Here is a 21,439-nt window from a genome sequence, read left to right as displayed (position 1 = left end):
CTTGTTTGTCACGCAACCTGATAGCTCCTGGGGGTACTCATCCAACAGACTTTACAACTGATCTAAACTTGAAAACACTGAGATTCAAACAAGTGCAATCTTCAGGATGGGTGAAATGTCAGGTCCTTCCAGCAGCAAGCTTGGCACGTTCCACTGGAACACCAGCCATCAGCTGCCACCAGTACTACATTCTTCTGAGTGCTTTGCACCCAAAACCAGAACTCATTTTAGCAGTGAGGAGAAAAAAGTGTTTTCCAGCAAGCTGGAAAGTCTGTCTTCCAAGGAAGATTCCAATTTGGAGTATTAACCAAAGCCTAAGAAGGCCTCGCTTTGGGAAGACCAGTAGGTGCAGGCATAGATGAGGAGATTCTGCAACTGCTGATCCTCTGTCATAGAGGAATGTGGTACATCTCTGGTTCTGAATATAGCACAGAGAGAGCCAGACATCACACAGCACTTGCTTTCCTCCTCCGTTCTGCTCCTAAATTAAAGGGAACTCAGCAATAAACAGTGCCTGTCCTGAATGCTTTTGCTGTGTAGCCCTTCATTGCAGTCACCGAAGGAGCACGAGAGTCTGTTGCTCTACAGGGATGACATGCACTCCTTAAATTCTGCTGGGAGAAACAAACGAGGGGGGGGAAAAAAAAGGAAAAAAAAATACAGAAAAAGAAAAGATTATCAATACTAAGACCCAGACTAGAGCGTTCAGTGACAATTCTGCGAACAGAGAAGCCTCAAGAGGGTCCAAGCCAGCAACAGTTGACACTGGCCCAGCACAGGAGAGCTGCAGCTGAAGATGTATGGTAGAAGAAACCTGGCAAATACTTAATAGCCATCCTAGTTTACAGTAGGAACACAGGAATGGACAAGAGCTGCAGTTTGCTTAGAAATGCCTGCTGTCTGCTATGATTTCCACGCTGACACCCAGTCACTTTATATCTTTTGTTTCCCTGTCTCCAGGAGCCAGATTCCCCTTGTTCCTCAGTCATCAGCTGACTGTGACAAAGGTGGAGGGAATCCCTTCTCCTTCTTGCTAATGCAGTAAGATAAAGGGGACATCAGATGACACAGACACCATCAGCTCCCTACTTATAAAACATTTACACCTCCCTTCTTAGAACAAAAGGAATCGTGGCTCAAGGACTGAAATTCATCTCTACTGAATATTCACCAGTTCCAAAGGCAGCCAAAATCTCCGGTGCTTTAGAGAAGCTTTTGCAGTGGTTATACATTTCTCAGGAGCTGACCAACATCGGTTCCTTCAGTCCTTTGGAAGGAAAACGGCGGTGACCTCCAGGACCAAGTCAGGAAAAAGCAGAAATTTACTTTGATTAAAAATGCAAAATCAACAGCACTGTGCTTGGCAAAGGCAAGAGCCTCAAGAAGAGAACACAGCAGCTGGTGTTTCATAGAATCATTAAGGTTGGAAGAGACCTCCAAGATCCCCAAGCCCAAGCCCAACCCAACCCACCATGTCCACTGCCCATGTTCCCAAGTGCCACATCTCCATGGTTCCTGAACACCCCCAGGGACAAAGACTCCACCACCTCCATCAGCAGTCTGTGCCAATGCATCACTGCTCTTTCTGAGAATGAATTTTTCCTAGTATCCAACCTGAAACCTGGGTCTGCTCATAAACTTTTGGGTTTTCTGCAAAACATCGGGTTTTCACTGATGGCAAACCTCAGCAGCTCATTGTTAGCCTATATCCTACCCAGTGTTTTTCTCCCCTCTCTGCTCTCTATTTCTTCTCTCTTGTATATGTGCACTGATTTCCATAAATTTCTGGAAAATGAGGGGGTAAGATCCAGCCACAGCTGAAGGAGTCCTGATTAAGGTAACAACCACTGATTAACTGTTGGGACAAAGTCTTCTTGGGGTTGAAAAGCTTCTTGGGATTCCTGAGGCTGTCACGACAATCAATGTTGCAGGTTATGCCTTAGGTTTTTAATTTCTGATGGAGCCTGTGGGAATCCAGTCCCTGTCTGGTTCCTTTTTCACTGTTTTCAACCACAAGCTATTACCTTCCCTGCATAAATTGTTGACAGACTAGGAAGAAGACCATGAGAAATTGTTGCAAATAATTTGCTGGAACTTCTCTTTGCACGGAGTGTGAGCTGTTCTTCCTCTACTATAAAAGGAATGTAAAGTAAAATAATGGCAGTATGAGAAGAGATCTCTTCCCTCCAAGAGCCATCACTAATGAGGCAAGTTATGTGTATGGCCTGAACAGCCATTGGAGCCATTTTTCTTTCCCCAGAACAGCCATACAGCACGCTATGGAACTCATCAGTTTGAGTTAACCTATAACCACACCACTGGTGTGAGGTACGCTCAGTTCTTTGAGTTACCATGTACAAGATTTATTATTACACTAATTAGCCAACAGGGAAACCCATCTAAGAAGTTAAGCATCTTGCCCCAGACGCACCAAGCTGCATGGGGAAAGGGCAGTCAATGTCACCCCCCAGCAGCCCATTACCCCTTTGCTGCCCACCCTTGGTCAGGAGATGACCCTGCTGTGCTTGGGAGCACCATGGTGCTCCATACCCAGGGCTTTCCCTAATTATGGAGCAATACCATGCCTCGTTACTTCTGGCCTTGCTCATTCCTTGCTTCTCGACCCCAGAACAGCAGGTTTGCTTTAGGAGGATTACTAGCTGCTATCCTGTAGATAAAGTGTTCAAATGCAGCCTTTTTCCAGGAGTTATCTACACACAGCGTGGCTGATGGATACAACCTTTCTCCAGACCACGGTCTTCAAACAAAATGGAGCACATCACCTAAACCCTAATTCACTGCACAACTCACCATACATTGACATAAAGTACTCAGAGCATGTGGGCTAATTATTGTGCGGGCACAATATTCATGTTTAGATGTGATTAGCAGTAATTCTCCACCTTACTTGGTTACTCACAACAGCCAGAGGGACCATGTGCTGAGTCTCTTGCTGTTACATCAGTCCTAAGCACTCCACTGCCTGCCCAGTCTGGTTGCTGGGATAACCAGCACTCTCCTGCTGCAAATGCATGAGCAGGAGCGTGTGCCTTGGCCACGTACCCTGCTTACACAGGGGAGTCCGACTGCTGATCCAGCTTCCCAATAGCACCACAATACAAATACTGTTAATTAGGAGAATGTAATTACAGCAGTACCATGCACACAGCAAAGCCACTTCATAAACTGGAGACAGACAATCTGTCAGCATCATTTCACATGGTAAAAATTCTCATTTAGTTAGAAGCATTCCCAACAAAGGAAAGACAAGAGCCTGCACTCCCAGGAAGGGCCCCAAGATGGATATCTGAAGTGCACAAGGGGGGAAATGGGAAACGATGGAGCTGACCTTTCTTTTTGTTGTACTCATCCTCTGTTGCATTGGAGGAGTCTGAATGATAGTCACGAAGCTCCTGTTCATACAGCTCCAGGAAATTGTCCTCTTTCTTTCCTTTCTTGGACTTGTCACCTTTCTTTTTCTTCTTTTCTTTGCTCTTTTTGCCTTTTTTCTTCTTTTTCTTTCTGCGCTCATAGTCATCCTCCTCCTCACTGCTGTACTCTTTTCTCTTGGTTTTCTTCTTCTTCTTTTTCTTCTTCTTCACTTCCCCATCATCCTCTGAGTCCTCAGACTTTGATTTCTTTTTGCTCTTTTTCTGCTGGCTTTCGTCTTCCCCATCTTCTTCCACTGCCTCCTCCACTACGTCTTCCACCACCTCCTCGTTCTCCTCCTCCTCTTCCTCCTCTTCCTCCTCCTCTTCTTCTGCCTTATTCTTTTTGGTCTCTTTCATGGCATTGTTTTTCACCCCTACACTTTAAACAATGCACCAGGATTCCCACAACCCAAATTTTGCCACCTCTCCTGGTGACTTTACCTATTACCAAAGTCCTTAATACTCCTCCCTCTGCCTGGGGATGGGCTGCTCTTGTTTCAGCGTCCTCTCTGCTCCACGTCTCACCATCTGTCCATCTGTCCTGGAGTCCTTCCCAACCCAACAGCTCACCTCCTGACTTCTGCCTTCCTTCACCTCCTTGACTGAGGCACTTTCCCCTTCTTTCCCTTCTCTCTCTCTCTCTCTGTATTTGGATTTTCTCCTTTTTGGCTATTATGATTTATTCATTGGGCTGAGCTGAGACCATTCTTCTGTTTTCAGTGTTGCTCCAGGTCAGTTGACCGTCTGACTCTACCTTATCAGTACATACTATTCACAGTTGTTGCTCTTTGGAAAATGGGTTGGATGAGGACACATGGTCCAGTTTGCTTCTCCTCTCCATGTGCCAGCAAGAACAAAGGCACTCCTCCTCCTCCCAACCTGCAGCAGCTTCAGAACCCTCATGAAAATTTACTCAAGGTTGTCATGTGGTTATAAGGCAGATGGGCAGGTGAAAAAGGAGACCCAATCGAGCAACTATACCGCGCTGGTCTGCATTTCCTCTCCATTATTCATAGTGTCAGGATCGCCTTACTGACAGCGGAGGTCTCAGCTTTACATGGATTTTCTGTGACCAGAAATCATGAATATCTCCAGGATCTCTGTCAGGAGACATCCATAGCATCAGCAACTCATTCCTGCATCCATCTGCCAGAAATCAAGCCATACTTCCAGCCAAATGAAAAATCAGTGTTCAGTAAAATAAATACAACATGTAGAAGAAAACACTGTGTAGCTTTTGCATAAGTTGTCCTTAAAATGGCCTCTTTTTGCCAGCCAAGGAGAAATAAAGCTCAGATTAATAAGTGAACACAAGCGTGAGCATAGGAATCTGGCATTTCTCACATGCAAACACCGAGGTGAGAGAGATGCAGAAAAGGAAAAAACAAATGATGCAACATGATGATGTGGATCATGCAACATGATGATGTGCCCATCCCTGGACAACCCAAGGTCTGGCTGGATGGGCTCCGAGCACCTGATGGAGCTGTTGGTGTCCCTGTTCATTGCATAGAGTTGGACCAGATGGCCTCTAAGAGTCCCTTCCAACTCAAACAACTCTATGATTCTATGATGGTTGGAAGGGCATTGGAGCACAATTCATCCCAGAACCTGAGGGCATCAGCATCAAGCTCACCTAATATCTAGCACGTACAGCAGTGGTTGGTGTGCAGCTCCAGCTGCTTTCTCTCTCAGAGCAGGGAAGGGAAGGACCAACACAAGACCAAGTCAATCTCAGCTGCAGTCAGGAGTGGGAACTTGACAGCAAAAAAAGGATAGAAAAAGAAAAAAAACAACAGAAAAAAAAATTCCTCAAATGGTGAATTAAAAGGTGATGTGCTGGGTGGTTTGCAGCCCAGACTGACATCTTGGTAAGTACTACATGATATACCAGAGGGTTTAGCCATGCTAAGCCTCCAATGCATGAAATTTGAAAGTCCTCTTACACAAATATTGGGGTTTCCATCTGCCAGCTTTGAAGGAGGAACAGCATCAAGGCTGGATTGTCAGGAGCATGAGGAAAAGGTGTTTTAATGGTAGGATGTGCAGCATGAGTGATCAGGCACTGGCACAGGCTGCCAGGGAAGTGGAGGACCCCTCATGCCTGGAGGTGTTCAGGAACCATGGAGATGTGGCACATGGAGACAGGGGCAGTGGGCACGGTGGGCAGGCTGGGTTTGGGCTTGAGGGATCTTGAAGGTCTCTTCCAATCTTAATGATTCTATGAGTAGGACAGCAGGAGCATGGCTTCAGCCAAGAGCTGATGGAGAGCATTGGCCCAGAGGGCAACAGTCAGTCCCTCCCCTCCCCAGCAGCAGGTGCCCATCAGGCAGCAGTTTGCAGCAATTTAAAGTGAACAATAATTTTTTAAAAATGCACCTTATCTTTCATGGCCTCTGTTACTGAGTGGAAATGTTTCTATTTAACATGATAAAGCAAATTATTCAGGGACAGATTCCAAGTAGGTTAAACACAGGTTTGAGATGAAACAGAAGCATGGCTTTTCCAAGGTCTGAAAATCACATAAAGAAGGGGGGGGGGAGGGGGAAGCACTGCCCTTCCTCAAAAGATAACTTTCTCTTGCTGAAATCCTGGGGCCTATTTCTGGATCTGTGTTATCTGGAAAGCAGGGGGAAAGCACATGGAGCTCCTGTCCAGGGTGCTTCTGATATATGCATATGATGGACAGCACAGTGGAGACCAGAGGGCTGCTGGTCTCAGAAGAGGCAACCTTTCCAAAGAAGAGGAAAAAAGAAGAACACCAAAAAAACAAGTTTTCAGGAAAAAAAAAAAAAAAAAGAAGAAGAATCATGGGACCTCTGAGAAAAGCAAAGCTCATCTCTCTGTTATACTTCCACAAGGTAAACACTTCATCAAACCACATCCCTGCACGCTGCTGCTCTGAGTGGCTCCAGCTCTGTGCAGCAAAATGCTGACAGCACAAACTTCTCAGGCCAAAAGGCACTGCTGTAATTACTCAGGGCATGCAATCCAGCTGTAGGACTGCTCCTTCCCAGCCTAAAAATACCTTCTGTAATATTATCTCCTTGTCCCTCCCATAGTAAGTTACCTGTCTGCAGCAGCAGGTCTGTTGCAGGAGGAAGCAATACCATTTCCTCCCACACTGAGAGGTTTAACACAAGTTTTAGGGTGCCCCGGGGCATTTCTAAGAACATCCTCAGGCTGATGCTACCCTTTGCTGCAGCACCACCTGGAGATGAAGCCCTGGCTGCAGACACAGGGGTCCCCAGTTTAATGTGCAGGGTGATGGGAAGAGGCACGTCCAAGGTGCTAGAAGCACCAGCTGAACACCACAGGACCCAAAGAAGAGCTGCTCCAGTGGGAGACGTCTCTCTGAGCTTCTCCGAGCATCACAGGTTCCTTCCTTCTGCAGCAGAGCAAGACCTCAGGTAGAAGTCAGGAAAAAGCCTCTTATCCAATGAGCTAAAGTGATGGGGACCAGGGGGAGAAGAGGGATTTTCCACGTCTCATTCAGGCTTTGCTCCATATGCTTCCTTCTTCTGTTGTTTTATTTCAAGAGATGCGCCGAGAAAGCTCCGGCTTGCTTTTGTTCTTGGGGTGAATAACAGCTGGGAGAAGAACAATGGGATTTACTGGTGTGTAAAGAACTACGGGAAAGCAACCAGGCTATTGGTGAGGACCATTAGTTACAACTGTCACCAGTATTTACACTGGGTTGGATTCTCACTGTGCGTTCCCCCGAATCCCCATCCCCAAAAGGCAGACCAAAAGTCACCGGAGCGCCGTGAGCTCAGAGTCACAGCTGAATTGCAGACATGCTGCAGCCTATTTAGTCAGAATCGGGCTCATCCCTTTCCAGCTGCCCTCTAACCAGGCATCACACCAAGGAATCCCACACCCCAAAGCAGGATTGTTCCAAGGCAGACACACAGTGATGCCTCTTGCTTCAGGAGAGGTTACTTTCCAATACACTCAGATCTGCTCTTAGGGTCTGTTATGCTCAGTGCACTGTTGTGGGTTCATTTAAAGGAAAAGGGTTTACATTCAGCTGTTCTTTTGGTTACCCATACACACAGTGAGGATGGAGGTGAAGAGATGCTCAGCGCCAGCCAGCCCCAGGGCTCAAGGCAGCGTTGCAGCCACAGCCACAGCTGCAACCACACCGCTGGGTTTTATTTTCTGAGCATGTGATGGCAGTGGAGCAGCAGCACAGTGTGCTATGGACATACAGCACGCACACACAGAGCATAATCTCCTTTGGAAAACAAACGCAGAAATAAATACCAAAGGTTTCCTATAATGCAGCCATTTCCTTTCCCTTCCGTGTAGATGGGACTGGAGAGAGGAGGTGCTGGGGGGTCCCTTGCTGGTGCTGCAGCACCAACCATGGCAGATTCAATCATACATCACAGTGTCCGCTCAGAGTTCTGCCTCTCCTTCCAGGCCCAGCTGACTACTCACTCTTGTGGGTTTTTTTTTTTTCTTTTTTTCTTTTTCCCTCCTTACACTGAAATAACAGCAAAATCCTTATCTGCGCTGCCATCCCATCAGCTCACCGAGGGGCGGTTTGGGATGCTGCGTTATGACCCCGAGCCATCCCAGAGGCAGGAGGGAGAGGTTTAACGTGGCCGTGGGCTGCGGTGGGAGCTCGCTGCCTTCAAGCGTATGGGCACGACGGCCTCTGCTGGTAGCACGGGGCTTAGCCGACAGGGATGCTCCATTAGCAGAAGCCTGGTGGAAATGCTTTAGACAGATCTGGTGGAAGTAACTGAACGAGTGTGCAGCGCTGGTGAAAGATGTGCACTCCTAAGGGTTTAATTCACAGGGGTTAAGCCCAGCTAAGAGTCAGCTAGCCACCATTAAAACAGATTGAAACGTGGTTGCAGCATATCGTGTGTCCTAAGAAAGTCAAGCTAAGCCAGGGTGTACTCAACAAATACAACAAAAAACTCAGTTTGAAGCTCTTTTGCATAGACAAAAGGGGTCTCACTGGTGAGACAAACCCGAGTACTGAAGGAGATGTGCAGCATGGGATTGGGAAGAACGTAATCCCAGTCACCTTGTTCGGGTGTTCTGCAATGAGAGAAGAGGGGAAAGGACCTGACCATGTTTTCACCTGCTTCTCCAAATGCCTTTTAGCAAAACGGTAAGAAAATAAGCCCTGCAGAGACCAGGAGTTTCACATGCACACAGATGCACAAGAGACCAGATCACCAGCTGGATAAACTGCTTATAGGGCTTTAATCCTATTTATCCCAGTTGTAGTAATGCCTTTATAAGGGCTGGCTGCACAATTACTGCTATCGTAGATGATCCCCTGCTGAAGGAAGTTTGCCTTTAAGACTCATAGTTTGAGCCCTGCTGATTCCAAAAGAATGAGAGATTCAGCCTCAACATGTCTCATTCCTCTGTTCTTTTTGACCATAGGACAAATCAATCTGACCACCAAAACTGGGAAGAGAGCTGAGCACTGACCACTTCTGTATGGCATACTCAGCTCTTTCACAGCCTACTGTACTCCAGCTTTCATTGAAGTTGTTTTAAGGTTTTCCCCAGAAAGAAATCAACCTATCTGAAACTTTGACCTATCTTTTTTGCCAGAAAGCTATAAAACCCAGCTTTTCTTAACACATCCACTTTAGAATCACAGGACGATGTGAGTTGGAAGGTACTCTTAAAGGCCACCTAATTCAACTCCCTGCAGTGCACAGGGATGCCCACAGCTCCATCAGTGCTCAGAGCCCATCCAGCCTGACCTTGGGTATCTCTAGGGACGGGGCACCGCCACCTCTCTGGGCAACCTGTTCCATCTTGTTCTCTGAAATACTTTTCTCTCCATCAATGAAAAGTATCATAGATGAGAATCAGAAGCAATAGGCATGACTAAGTGACAAGAACATCAGCAAAAAAACAGTGATATCCAGACAAAAGTGTTCAGTTTTGCAACGTATTGAGCACAGTGAGATTTAAAGCATGAATAGAAGCGATGAGGTCAGTAGAAGCGAACACTGCTTGAAGCCCTACATGATGCAGAGCAGATCCAAGCAAACCCAAGAGCTTTATTCCCATCCCAGTGGCACAGAGCAAATCACTGCTGCCTTCGTCCACATGGCTGCAGATGGACACCACAAGCAACCCAGTGCCATCACCCTAGTTCTTATCTTCTTTCTCAACCACCTTTCTCCATCACAAAGAACCAAAGCCAACCAAAGCCATCCCTGGCCTCTAAGAGCCATGAATTTCATGCTTCTTCCCAACTTGGTCTGGCAGCCCCATGCCCATTTGTACAGAGGGCTTCCAATTCCACTGGCGAGATTTAACGAGAGGAAGGGCATCAGACTCGTGCTTTCCAGCTAACTCCCACCAAGGACAGTGCTGCATTTTCATCCATCTCCACTCTCAGACAGGGGGGTTGAGTGGTGCTGTGTGGGGACAGGGGTTGGACTCAGTGTTCTCTCTGGGCTCCTTCTTGCTCGGAATGTTGTATGATTCTCATTAACCTGACTGCTCTCGGGAGTAGATCTTCCCCTGAGAAGTGCCATGAAAACAAGTTGCAAATAAAAGGCATGCTTAAGGAGCACTGAGATGCACAGTCCTTCTGCAAAGCAATTCACCTGAACTCCCCTTCTCATTTAAAGGAAGGAAATAGATGTAATGATGAGCATGCTACATCAGTAGCGGAGCAGCATTAGGCTAAGACACAGAAAAGCAAACAAACAGACAACAAATCAGCCCACAACACAAAAAGGATTTTCATTTTGGCTGTGGGATACGAGGTTAGGAGTGCAGAAAACACCAACTGCCAGCCTTAGCAGTATCTCACGGAAGACTGGAGATCAGAGAAGATGGGGAAAGGGAGGGATCTGCTATGGTAGACCAAGGGAAGCAATTCTCACATGGATTAAGAATAAAAACAACTTCTCTGAAAAGCAGTAATTAATGGCATCCATTAGGGATCTGGCCAGGTAACTAGGTAATTTAATTTCTCAGCTACTCAATGTCAGGAAAGATACTGGGCCAAAAGCCAGTGCTGCCAACAAGGTGAAACCTCTTTCATTTATTATCTGAGAGGTGGAGAAGTCAAGCATGAATGTCAGAGTGTCACCAGAGAAACCAGATATGCCAAGCAAGTACTGAATTATCCAAATGAGTCCATTATAACTATTGCTGTCAGCGTCACCTGGGGGAGATGGGAAAGCTCTTCCAGCTCAACAGTGATGCCAGGGGCCAAGATGATCTGGCAGAGCAAAGGCTTCATTGGCCAAACAGGTTCTTAATTGCAGAGAATGAAAAAATAAAGCAACTAAGGGCCTGGAATTTTCAGAGGGAAATTACAAGCAAATGAAATCCAAATAGCATTCCTCTAAAACACACTGATGCCTGTGAAATTTTGATTTAACCAAGAGCTGCAAAAATTATTTAAAGTCTGCAGGTCTGTTTGCATCATTAAATACACAGGGCTACTGGGTCAGTTGTCCCTGCCAAGAGTTGTCCCATTTGCGCTGTGTTGGGAGAAACATGGAATAATAGGACAATATTCTTGCCCCCATGAACATAGGAGTGACGGAGAGAACTAGGCTCAGTTATTTTTGCTGTGCATGTCTAGTTGTCTTCCAGACGTATTGGAAACATACACGGACCACTTCCTTTGGCAACACACATAATCCCACATTCCCAGGATGATGTTCTCGCCATGCTGCAGTGGTCACTGGGAAAGGGGCTGCCCAAAACAAGCCAACACGAGGCATTTCCCATTCTTCTTCCAGGCACAGAGAAATGTAAACCTTTGCTGTCTTCTCTAAAAAGGTCAGCTGTGAAAGTACATTATTTTCTGTAATTAACATGACAGCACACCATTAACCTCTCATAACTCATAAAAAGGACTCCACCGTAACAATACATCCAGCGGAGAAAATGTATTCTTTCATTTCAGACAGGTCTGAAATTACTTTTGGATACATCTAACATCTCTAAAATTGCCTGAATTCAGGCAATCTCACTGAAACCCCGTCTGGTTTTTATATTCAGGAACACAAACTCTATTCTGCGCTTACCTCCAAGGGAAAACATTACTGTTATCCAAAACGGCATTAAGATTTAATACAAACAACACAGTAATTCCGCCTTTTAAAATGCAGTAATGGCTGCTCTGATGTGACACATAGCGAGGCTGATTGCAGAACTGCTATTAACCACACTGATCCGGCTGTGAACTTCCCGACAAATCAAAATTACACCCAAATCGCACAACATCATTTATTACGATGAAAGCTATTATGCACTAAATTAAAACCAAAGGTAACAGATGTTCCCACAGCTCGGTTTACTTAAAAACTGCAGAACTGAAAAAACAACTGCTGTTAATTTTTATTTTGGTTCAGTGGCCTGTGCAGAGGCTTAAGGGCATTTAATATTTGATACAAACAGTGCCATCCCAAAGAGAATTCAGCGCTGCCAGCGCAGGCAGTCTCACTGTTATGGAACAGATCATCTTGATGGACATCACACGGCCCAGTCAACATGAGCTCATGAAGAGCAGGTCCTACTTAACCAACCCCATCTCCTTCTATGAACGAGTGACCCCCCCTGCTGGATGAGGGAAAGGCTGTTGATGTAGTCTACCTAGACTTCAGCAAAGCCTTTGACACTGTCTGCCACAGTGTTCTCCTGGATTAGCTGTAGCCCGTGGCTTGGCTGGGTAAAGTACGCAGGTCTGGTGTGTTCAGTGTTGGGCCCCTCACTACATGAAAGACAATGAGGCCCTGCAGCGTGTCCAGAGAGGAGCAGTGGAGCTGTGAGGGGTCTGGAGCACAGTGCTATGAGGAGCAGCTGAGGGAGCTTGGAGTGTTCAGTCTGGAGTAGAGGAGGCTCAGGGGAGACCACATCACCTTCTCATGAAAGGAGGACCACAACCTCATGAAAGGAGGTTGTGGTGAGGAGGAGGTCAGCCTCTGTCCCAAGTAATAGCAACAGGACAAGAGGGAACGGACTTAAGTTGCATTAGAGGTTTGGGTTGGATATTAGGAATGATTTCTTCTTCCAAAGAGCGGACAGGCACTGGCACAGGCTGCCCCGGGTGGTGGTGGAATCACTCTCCCTGGAGATCTTCAAGAACCATGGAGATGAGGTACTTAGGGGGCATGGTTTAGTGTGCAGTACTGGGTAGACTAGATGGCCTTCAGCGATCCCTTCCAACTCTAAGGATTCTATGATTCTATGACCACAGAGGACTTTTCCAACCTTAATGATTCTGTGATTGTTGACACTGCTCAGCAGGACGAAGTTTCTGCAAAGCTCAGGGCCATCGTGGTGTACTGACAGCAAGCACGTCGACCCCAGTGCACATCCTCTAACCTCAGAGTTAAATTTCTGAGAACCAAACTGACATCTCAATACCAGACTCATTTATCTGAGACCAGAACAGCAGCAATGATTACAGTCCACAGTACATTGCTTGTTGTTGACAATGGGGATGTCAATGGCTGCAAATGTGCCAATTCTGTACACTACCTTTGCATCCTTTGCAGTAGGATGAGAATCAAACTCAATAAAGGCAGGTATCAAATACCCAGCTCTTCAGATACTGCCAGATCAGCTATGTAACTATCATTGATTTCCCCTCCTGCACACCTACAACCTCCCAAAGCCTGTTTCTTAGCATCCCTGTGCACTCTCTGATTTGAGCAGGGATGCTGGGCACATCTCTGCTTTACCAATGCAGAGCAGCTGGATAACATCACATGCTGCAAATGCTGCTTCACCATTTCTGACCCTCATTATAGCCATCATCTGACAAGACTCTGTATAGCCTTTTCCCAGAAAATGAGGGGAAAAAATGTTTTTATTTTGTGTTTGCTCTTCAGTGACATCAGTGTTCCCAGTTGAGATTGGTCCCTGCTTTGACAAACGCTGCAATAACAACATGGAGAAGACAAGCTCTTTCCCTAGAGGCTTTGTACAGAAGGAGACATAGGGTTGACAGGACAAGAGCAGAAGCATGGCCAAGATTACCCAGCAGGTCACAGTTGAGTTGAGAACACCTCCTGATTGCATTACCTTCACTGCTCCCTTCAAGTAATAGAAGGCTGAAACAAGGTCTTCCTGGAGCCTTTTCTTGTCCACATTGAACAGCTACCTCAGTTTGCCTTCATGGGAGAGGTACTCCAGACCTCTGAGCATCTCCATGGCCCTCCTCTGGACCTGCTGCAACCCAACTTCCTGGACTTTGCCATGTGTATGGTCCTTTCTGATGCTGCATTCTCCATATTTTGGAGATAACTGATTGCTTATCACTTCCTGACCAGGTGACCCAAAACGTGTCCTCTAGGTGTCTATACCTTAGCTTCCCACCCCAAAACTCTGCCTGGGTTGTGGAAGTTCTGATTGGATATGAGGAATAACTTCTTCTCAGAAAGAGCTGTCAGGCACTGGCACAGGCTGCTCAGGGTGATGATGGAGAACCCATCCTTGGAGGTGTTCAGGAACCATGGAGATGTGGCACATGGGGACATGGTCAGTGGGCATGGTGGGGATGGGGTGGGCTTGGGGATCTTGGAGGTCTTCTCCAACCTTCATGATTCTGTGATTCTAAGTGAATGAGGTCTCCATGCCCAGGGATGAATCTCACCCAAGAAATTTCACAGGATACTGTGGTTTTCCCAAATCCAGGTGTAGAACTACTAATGAAATCAAGATTCTGTGTGCACTCAGAAAGATTACTTCCTGCCCATCAGATATTCCCACTGTTCTCCAGTATGCACGAGTTCTTCCCTTATTTCTGTGCAGGTGGTCTTCCTGGGGGGGAAGGTAACATCTCATCCCTGGCACCAGGCAGGCAGCTGTCAAACATCCTACAAAGGAGTCCAAAGCTGCACAAATACTTCACAAACATCTGCTAGCACCCAAAGCTACACGACGACTTTCATCTAAATCCCAGCCCTCACCCTAAGCCCACAATTAGCAGCTCTGTGCAGACAAAGAGGGAAGGCTAAACATCAGCCACATGAAAGTCTTTTTGCAATGTGGTATAAATAAGTGCCTTCTCTTCATCGTTTCACCCTTTCAAACACTAATAATCCCCCCAAAAGCTTGTGACAGAGGTAAAGGCTGGATTTCCTTGTGACGGAAGTAAAGACTGGATTTCCAAGGCCTCATGTTAGAAGGAAACCAGAGAACAGATTTTGCAGATTGCATGTGCTATCAATCCCACAAAACCCACCCAAACAGTGACAGAGGATTTCAAGCGGTCTGCTTACATGCACATGAGCTGAGTGGGTTTATTACTCTCATTCACCATAAATCTGAGTCAGCCAGGTGGCATTGCTATCTCTCCTCCTCCCAGGGATCCTTATCTCACAGCAATAAGGGTCTGCAGAGCACAAACTGAGCAGGCACTGAAAGAAAGTCAACTTTCGGGCAGAGTTTGTTCACTTAAATTGTTATTTATTCATTTATTTTGATGGCCATTGCAGGAATGGAAGGGGGGGGGGGGGGGGAATATCACCTGAATTGGTTTTGTTTTATTTTATCTTACTTTACTTTACTTTATTTTATTTTACTTTATTTTTTGCTGAAAGATTTAGTTCTGAAGATTTCTGCCAAGGAGGATTAGAGGCATTGTTGGAAGCTGCCAAGAAACAAGAGGGCAAGTGTACATGCGCGTGTCTGGGAAGGGATAAAAGCAAAATAATTGCAGCTGAACTCGCCCTGATAACACAATAAATACAGAACTTTCTATCACGCTGACACAAAAATAGAAAAGCTCTGTGAGTTACAGTATCCAGGCCCAGCACAGGAAATATTAATGCCCCTTATCTGTCTGTGCCGCGGATTTACTCCTAGGCTGTCAGAGCTGATCTGGTTATTTCCTGCAGGAGCTGCTGCTTGCTATGCCTTATCTGAATGTGGCTCTAAGCAGCTGTCAGCATGCAAATACACCTCCCCAGCACGCACTGCGTTGCTTGAACTCCCTCCTTGAGCATCCTCTGCATTATTGTCCGTAGGGGACTCCATCCCCAGCTGCAAAGTGCTCTCAGTCCCGTGGCAGTGAGTGTTGTGTAATGACAGCAGACAGACAGACAACCTGCCCCAGATCTCGCTCCTGAGCTCAGTTGATTTCCTGCCCACTCTGAAATCACATCACCCTCTGTCACTACAAACCCAGTGGCTCCTTCAGGGATAAAGCTCTGCTTCAGAACCACGCAGGCTTTGCCACCTCCTGCTAGCAGAATGACTCCTAACTTCAGCTACAGCACAGGGGGGCAGCAGCACAAGGTTAACACCAACCTGCACCTTCTGTTTAATGTCCACACCTGCTAGACTGAAGCAGGACTGACTCCTCATGTCCAGGAAGGTTCTGGTGCGCAGAGAACAAGGTAAGAAAATTGAAAGTGCTCAAGATATTATGGTCAAGGCTTGCTTCCAGGCTTTATATTATTCCCATTTGAACTCTCAGCCTTTTGTACACTTGACATAGAAGCCTTTGCAGGGGCACCATAGCCCCTTGCACGCTGCTCCTGCAGGGACACCTCCCACTGCAGTAGAACGTGATACGAAGCTGCTTTCACACTGTGGGCTTGCTCCCATTCACCACGTGTATTAATGACCAGCAGAGAGGTTCTTCACTCCATAAAAAGTAGGTGGGGAGCCAGAAGCACATGAGAGCCCACCCCACATTCTGCTGCAGCCCTGGTTAAAGTTACCCAGAGAAGATACCTTGGCAGAGCTCCTCACTGCTCTGTGCCATTGCATCAGGCCCACAGATGACAAGTAGAAAACAAGAGGTGGGTTTTCACATTCACAGCATGGAAAAGCCACATTGCTGGAAATGCTGCACAAAGCCCTGCTAGCACTGTCTTTGAAACGGGCACAGAACACAGAGGACAAACGAACAAGGCAGAGGGACAATATCAAACAGATGAAATAATTTGCTACAAATAATAATACATAATAATAATAATAATAAATTAGAGAGCACCTTTATGAGAAGGGGAGGAAGAGGAAAGTGCTGCTGCCACTCATTCCTGGTGTGGGAGTCATAAATCAATCCTAATCCACTCTGAGATCAGCTCTGCCAGCTAATTGAACTGAAATGCAAGCTGAAAGCAACCTAAATCCCAGCGTTTTCTAAGGGCAAACATTCCGTTCAGGAAACAGCTTTGCAGCAGTTCAGCTCCAAGCATGTAATTAGAGCCACAGGGTCAGGCCCTGGACTCAGCAGCAACTCCTGCTGAGATTGAGTGTCAGACTGCATGAGTGCATGGGGACTTCCCAGCACCCAGATGCTGCAGAGGAAGCGTTTGTGCAATTTATTTCTGTTCCCATCACAAAAAAGCTGCACAAGACCAGGATCATCAAACACTGGTGTCCTATCCTGTGTGATGTGTGGCACTTATTTATGCCAGGGAACAGCTTCAATTCCACCCCTTCCAGTCCTTCCTGCCATCAGCCCTGGGGCCAGCTGCGGTTCCCAGCCTCAGCATCTCAAAGGTGGCTTTGTGACTGAGCTTGAGGATGCATTTCCTCAAACCACTGAAATAATCAAGCACCTCTTTCACTGCAAACCCATCAGGAGGAGGCAGCCTATGCCAAATTAAACAGCTCTGATTGTCATGGTGGGTGAAGGCCACCGCTGCCTCTTTTGCAAGGGGTGAGATGCTCTTTGCAGCACAAGTGCAGCTGGTTAGGCAGCCACTTTGTGCACTGTTGTTTAACCAGAAGACAGCTAATTCTCCCCACTTCATGTAAATTCTTCAAGTCAGAAGGTTTTCCAAAAAGACTCCCCAAGATATCAACTAGTGTTTTTTAAGAAAAGGCCTCAGGCACATGCTGGTATCACCAGCGCAGCCAACGCACCCCAAAGGAGCTCTAGGCAGAGCTGGAGATGTGGCTCACTCTATTTATACCTGTGTCTCCAATAAATATAATACCCACCAAAATTTCCTGCTTTCAAGCTGGCAAGCAACATATGGCATCGTGTTGAACTCTTAAAGTCAAGCAATCAATTCGAAAAGAAAAAAAAAAGTCTCTACGTTGGATACTTAACACATTAGTATACTTGCTGCAACTTTAACCAAGGGCTGTCCTCAGATGGCCACACCTTCAGCTACCCCGCCCAAGGCACCCCAAACGTTCAGCTATCCCTGTCCATGGTACACCTTCAGCTACCCCTGTCCATGGTACCCCACACCTTCAGCTATCCCTGCCCATGGCACCCTACATCTTCAACAATCCCTGCCCATGGTACCCTACATCTTCAGCTATTCCTGCCCATGGTATACCTTCAGCTACCCCTGCCCATGGCACCCCACACCTTCATAGAATCATCATAGAATCACCAAGGTTGGAAAAGATCTCCAAAATCATCTAGTCCAACCATCCACCTACCACCAGTATTTTCCCACTAAACCATGTCCCTTGGTACAGCATTTCAGCTACCTCCATCCATAGTATCCCATGCACAACGGAAAGTTAGCAACTGGGACCATGCAACACCACACAGACTCCATCTTCCATGCAAGATCCACACAACACACCTGAAATGTGCTCAATCCTACACCTCAGACCCCAGATCCTATGTTTGGGATTTCAAGGCTAACACTAGTAATAACACATCCAAAGAGCAGAGCATTGCTCCAAAACTCAGTGGTATTTTGTCTCCAGCTCACAAAAGACAAGTGATGCCACTATTTGAAAAACATCTTCTTAGGAGAAGATAAAAAGTAGAGTAATTCAAATACATGTCGATAAAGGACTTGTGAAAACATAACTCTCCTTGGTCTTTTGACAGAGATGTTTAAGATTCACAATCATCATTTCCTATGTGAATGAATAAAAAGAAATAAAGCATGAGAGGCTCCTCATCCCTCACTTGATTTATTGCCAGGATTTCCAGCACAGCTGAAGTCCTCATCGTTGAGGCCACATCTTCAGGGCTCTATTAGCCCCCATTAGTTCATTTAAAGCATCAAGTAATAAACTTCTTATTTTTTAATGCAGTAGCTTAGCCTATGCCCCCACAATCCACATGGATTTGGGGAAGCTTATTATAAACACAAATTACCAAATCATCATGTAAATTTTTAGAGTTCCATTATTAACTCAAGGCAATTCAGCTCCTTTGAGGGTGAAGCTGTGAAAGGAGGATAAACAGGACTCAGCTCCTACCTGCTCCAGTTCATGCTTATTCCTGCAGATACCCTCCATCCATGCTAACAAGCAGCAATCATTCTCCTCTGTTTTCACCCATAGAGGACAATGTGGGGTGGCTTTGAAGAACAGAGCCCCCCCTGCCAACATGCTGCTAGTTCAGGTTTTATCCTAACTGAAAAACATCGCATGCATCCATCTTCAAAACTTTTTAGCTGTGATTTTTAACCACTTTTCTTGAATTTATTGAACATAATTACACCAGGAAGCAAGAAAAGTCACACTATAACTTCTGGATAGACCTCGAATTGTTGTAGGCTCTCTTCTGGAGGGAGGAAGGGAAAAGGGGCCTGATGAACCTAGTTTGGAGCTTAAATGATCCCTCTCCCCATCCCCCTACTCCCCCCTCCAACAAAAAATAAATAAGTAAATAAATAAAATTTAAAAAAAGAGAGTGAAAATTTCCACCCTACCAGCACACCCACCAGCAGACCGGAGTTTCTCTCCACGCCTCATGGCAGCTGCTCGTGTGATGCTCTTCCTTCCCAAGTCTGCAGATGTCCCAGCAGAGGAACTGCCTGAGGTAGCCAGGAGGCGAGGCAGGGCAGCAGCTCTCACCCCTGTATTTATGTACCAAGGGCAGTCAGCCGAGAGCCCTTTCACAGTTAATGAGGGCTTTAAAAAAATATGAAGACAGAAGGAACCTATCAACCTCTGAGAGATGGAGGGAAGATGGAAAAGGAGGAAAAACAATGAGGAATAACTAGCTGTATTAATTGCACCTTAACCAGTTTCTGTGCCACCAGAGGGCACATCCGTGATTTTGTTTCTCCCATTCAGATCAGTCTGAGTTTCTTCATATGCTATGAACTGTATCCATCTTATCTTTCTGTATGAGATAGGAAAAAAACTCCACCTCTAACATCCATACACAGCAGTGTAAGAGCCTATTCTCAAGGCACAGGTCAGTTCCTTCTGGTGGAATCAATTGTACATAACTAAGAACATCCTGACTACTGGAGTTAAGCAAACTTCAAGGCATTGCTTTGCTTTTCTTGATAGATTTGCTCACTTTTCTCTATTGGAGCACAGATTTTTTACCTCTGTCCCAAGTGTTTTCTAACTGGGGGGAGCTGTGTGTGATGGGCAGCTTCACCTGCACAGGACCAGAGGCCACTTCACTGCTTTGCAAAAAGAACAGGATCAGGTTAGAGCAGAAGGCTTAGGAAAATCTGATCCAGATACCTTGGCTTGAAAACGCCATCTGCAGGTCTTCCTCAGGTGACAACTTCTCAGATGCACTAGGAAAGGAAAAGATTTTGCTGAAATTAAAATACTGCATAAAAAATTATGGATTTAACTTCATGAAGACCTGGCCATCACTGCCTGCCAAGTGGAAAACTGAGCAAGCAATATCTCATGCAGTGTCCTTGGAAGAGCTACCTTTAAGGCTTAAAATCGAACTCTGTAGTCTGATGGTGCCTCATTCACCACGGACCCAATCATCTTTTGTTTGCCTGTCCTCCTCGGTTTCCTCTTGAAGACCTTTTCCTGTAGAAATACCTAAGAAACCAGTAAGACATATCTCTGTGTTATAAATAAAGCAGCAGCATTAATACTTAAAGTACTTAATAACCATCTGTCAGGATATGGCAATAAAGTAAATTAACACTCCAAGTCCTGATTTGGATCTCGCTTTCACTGGTTCTACAGCACTGAAACTATTGGTTTCAGTTGGGTCATTTACAGCCAAATAACTGAAATCAGTCTGACCCTGCATTGCTCCAGTAAATACATTACAATAACAACAGGTCTGGAGTCAGACGGAGTTTGCTACTGGTTGCAACAGTAGCATAGTGTAAATAATACATGGATATTAGAAAAGCAATTACATCCCAATATCAGAGCCCTTTATCAGGAGCACAGACTGCTCTGCAACTCAAGCTGGTGCTATGGGATGAATACCCCTGCTAAATTACAGTGCTGCGGGTCAACTCGATATTCACTTTGTAGTTGTGCACAACAGGAGACTGCTCCAAGTTTAAGGTTGGCCTGATAGATATATACGTATATATATATTTAATAGATTTCCTGAAGGACATGGGGTCATCTTTGAGAGAGAACAAAGCCTAACCTTGGCCTCAGACAGGCCTGGGTGATGTCTCCACTTAGTGATGCAGAGCATAGGGTAGGGTAGGGTAGGGTAGGGTCAGGTCGGGTAGGGTAGGATAGGTAGGGTAGAGTAGGGTAGGGTAGGACAGGACAGGACAGGACAGGACAGGACAGGACAGGACAGGACAGGACAGGACAGGATAGGATAGGATAGGATAGGATAGGATAGGATAGGATAGGATAGGATAGGATAGGATAGGATAGGATAGGATAGGATAGGATAGGATAGGATAGGATAGGATAGGATAGGATAGGATAGGAAGGCATCAGGATGCTCTCTCAGAAAAATTGCTCTCAGTATGATTGCCTTTTTTGGAATTGAAGACTTATCTTTCCTCTCCTCTCCCCCCCCCCCTTTTTTTTTTATCTCTAAACTGAGAACACAAATGCAATGCACAGCTCAGTTTGTTAACGTTGCTCAGGCCAATGAAGACCTGTGGCCAAGGAGGCAGCCCAGGTTCCCACCCTCTGTTGGGGCTTCACCACCTTGGAGCTGCTTATCAGAGAGCAAGACCTTGACCTCAGCACTGGGCAAAGCCACTTGCTCCTGGGCAGAGATCTCATTTGCCACTCAAGAACGATGAAAAGTTACACTCTGAGATGAACCTCATTCAGTCTTCTTATGCAATGGTTATGATTGGGCTCAGAAAGAGGCAGTCAGGACTAACACTCAGCTGGACCCATCTTGGTCTACGTGATTCATGGAT

At 46.1% G+C, this 21,439-nt stretch overlaps 1 protein-coding gene across 1 annotated transcript in view; it reads right to left on the bottom strand.

Annotated features, from left to right (window-relative positions):
- The window catches only part of LOXHD1 (lipoxygenase homology domains 1), a 149,206-nt gene extending 128,431 nt beyond the window's left edge, over positions 1–20,775 (bottom strand). Inside the window, exon 1 of the mRNA XM_025144978.3 lies at positions 19,034–20,775. Coding sequence (XP_025000746.3) covers positions 19,034–19,076 — 43 coding nt within the window. The 5' untranslated portion in view covers positions 19,077–20,775. The remainder of the gene's footprint in view (positions 1–19,033) is intronic.
- Between the last annotated feature and the right edge of the window lie 664 nt (positions 20,776–21,439).

Source organism: Gallus gallus, chromosome Z (assembly GCF_016699485.2).
Source record: "Gallus gallus isolate bGalGal1 chromosome Z, bGalGal1.mat.broiler.GRCg7b, whole genome shotgun sequence".
NCBI classification, from domain to species: domain Eukaryota; kingdom Metazoa; phylum Chordata; class Aves; order Galliformes; family Phasianidae; genus Gallus; species Gallus gallus.
The sequence above is the reverse complement of the archived record's forward strand: the minus strand, read 5'-3'. Positions and strand labels throughout refer to the sequence as shown.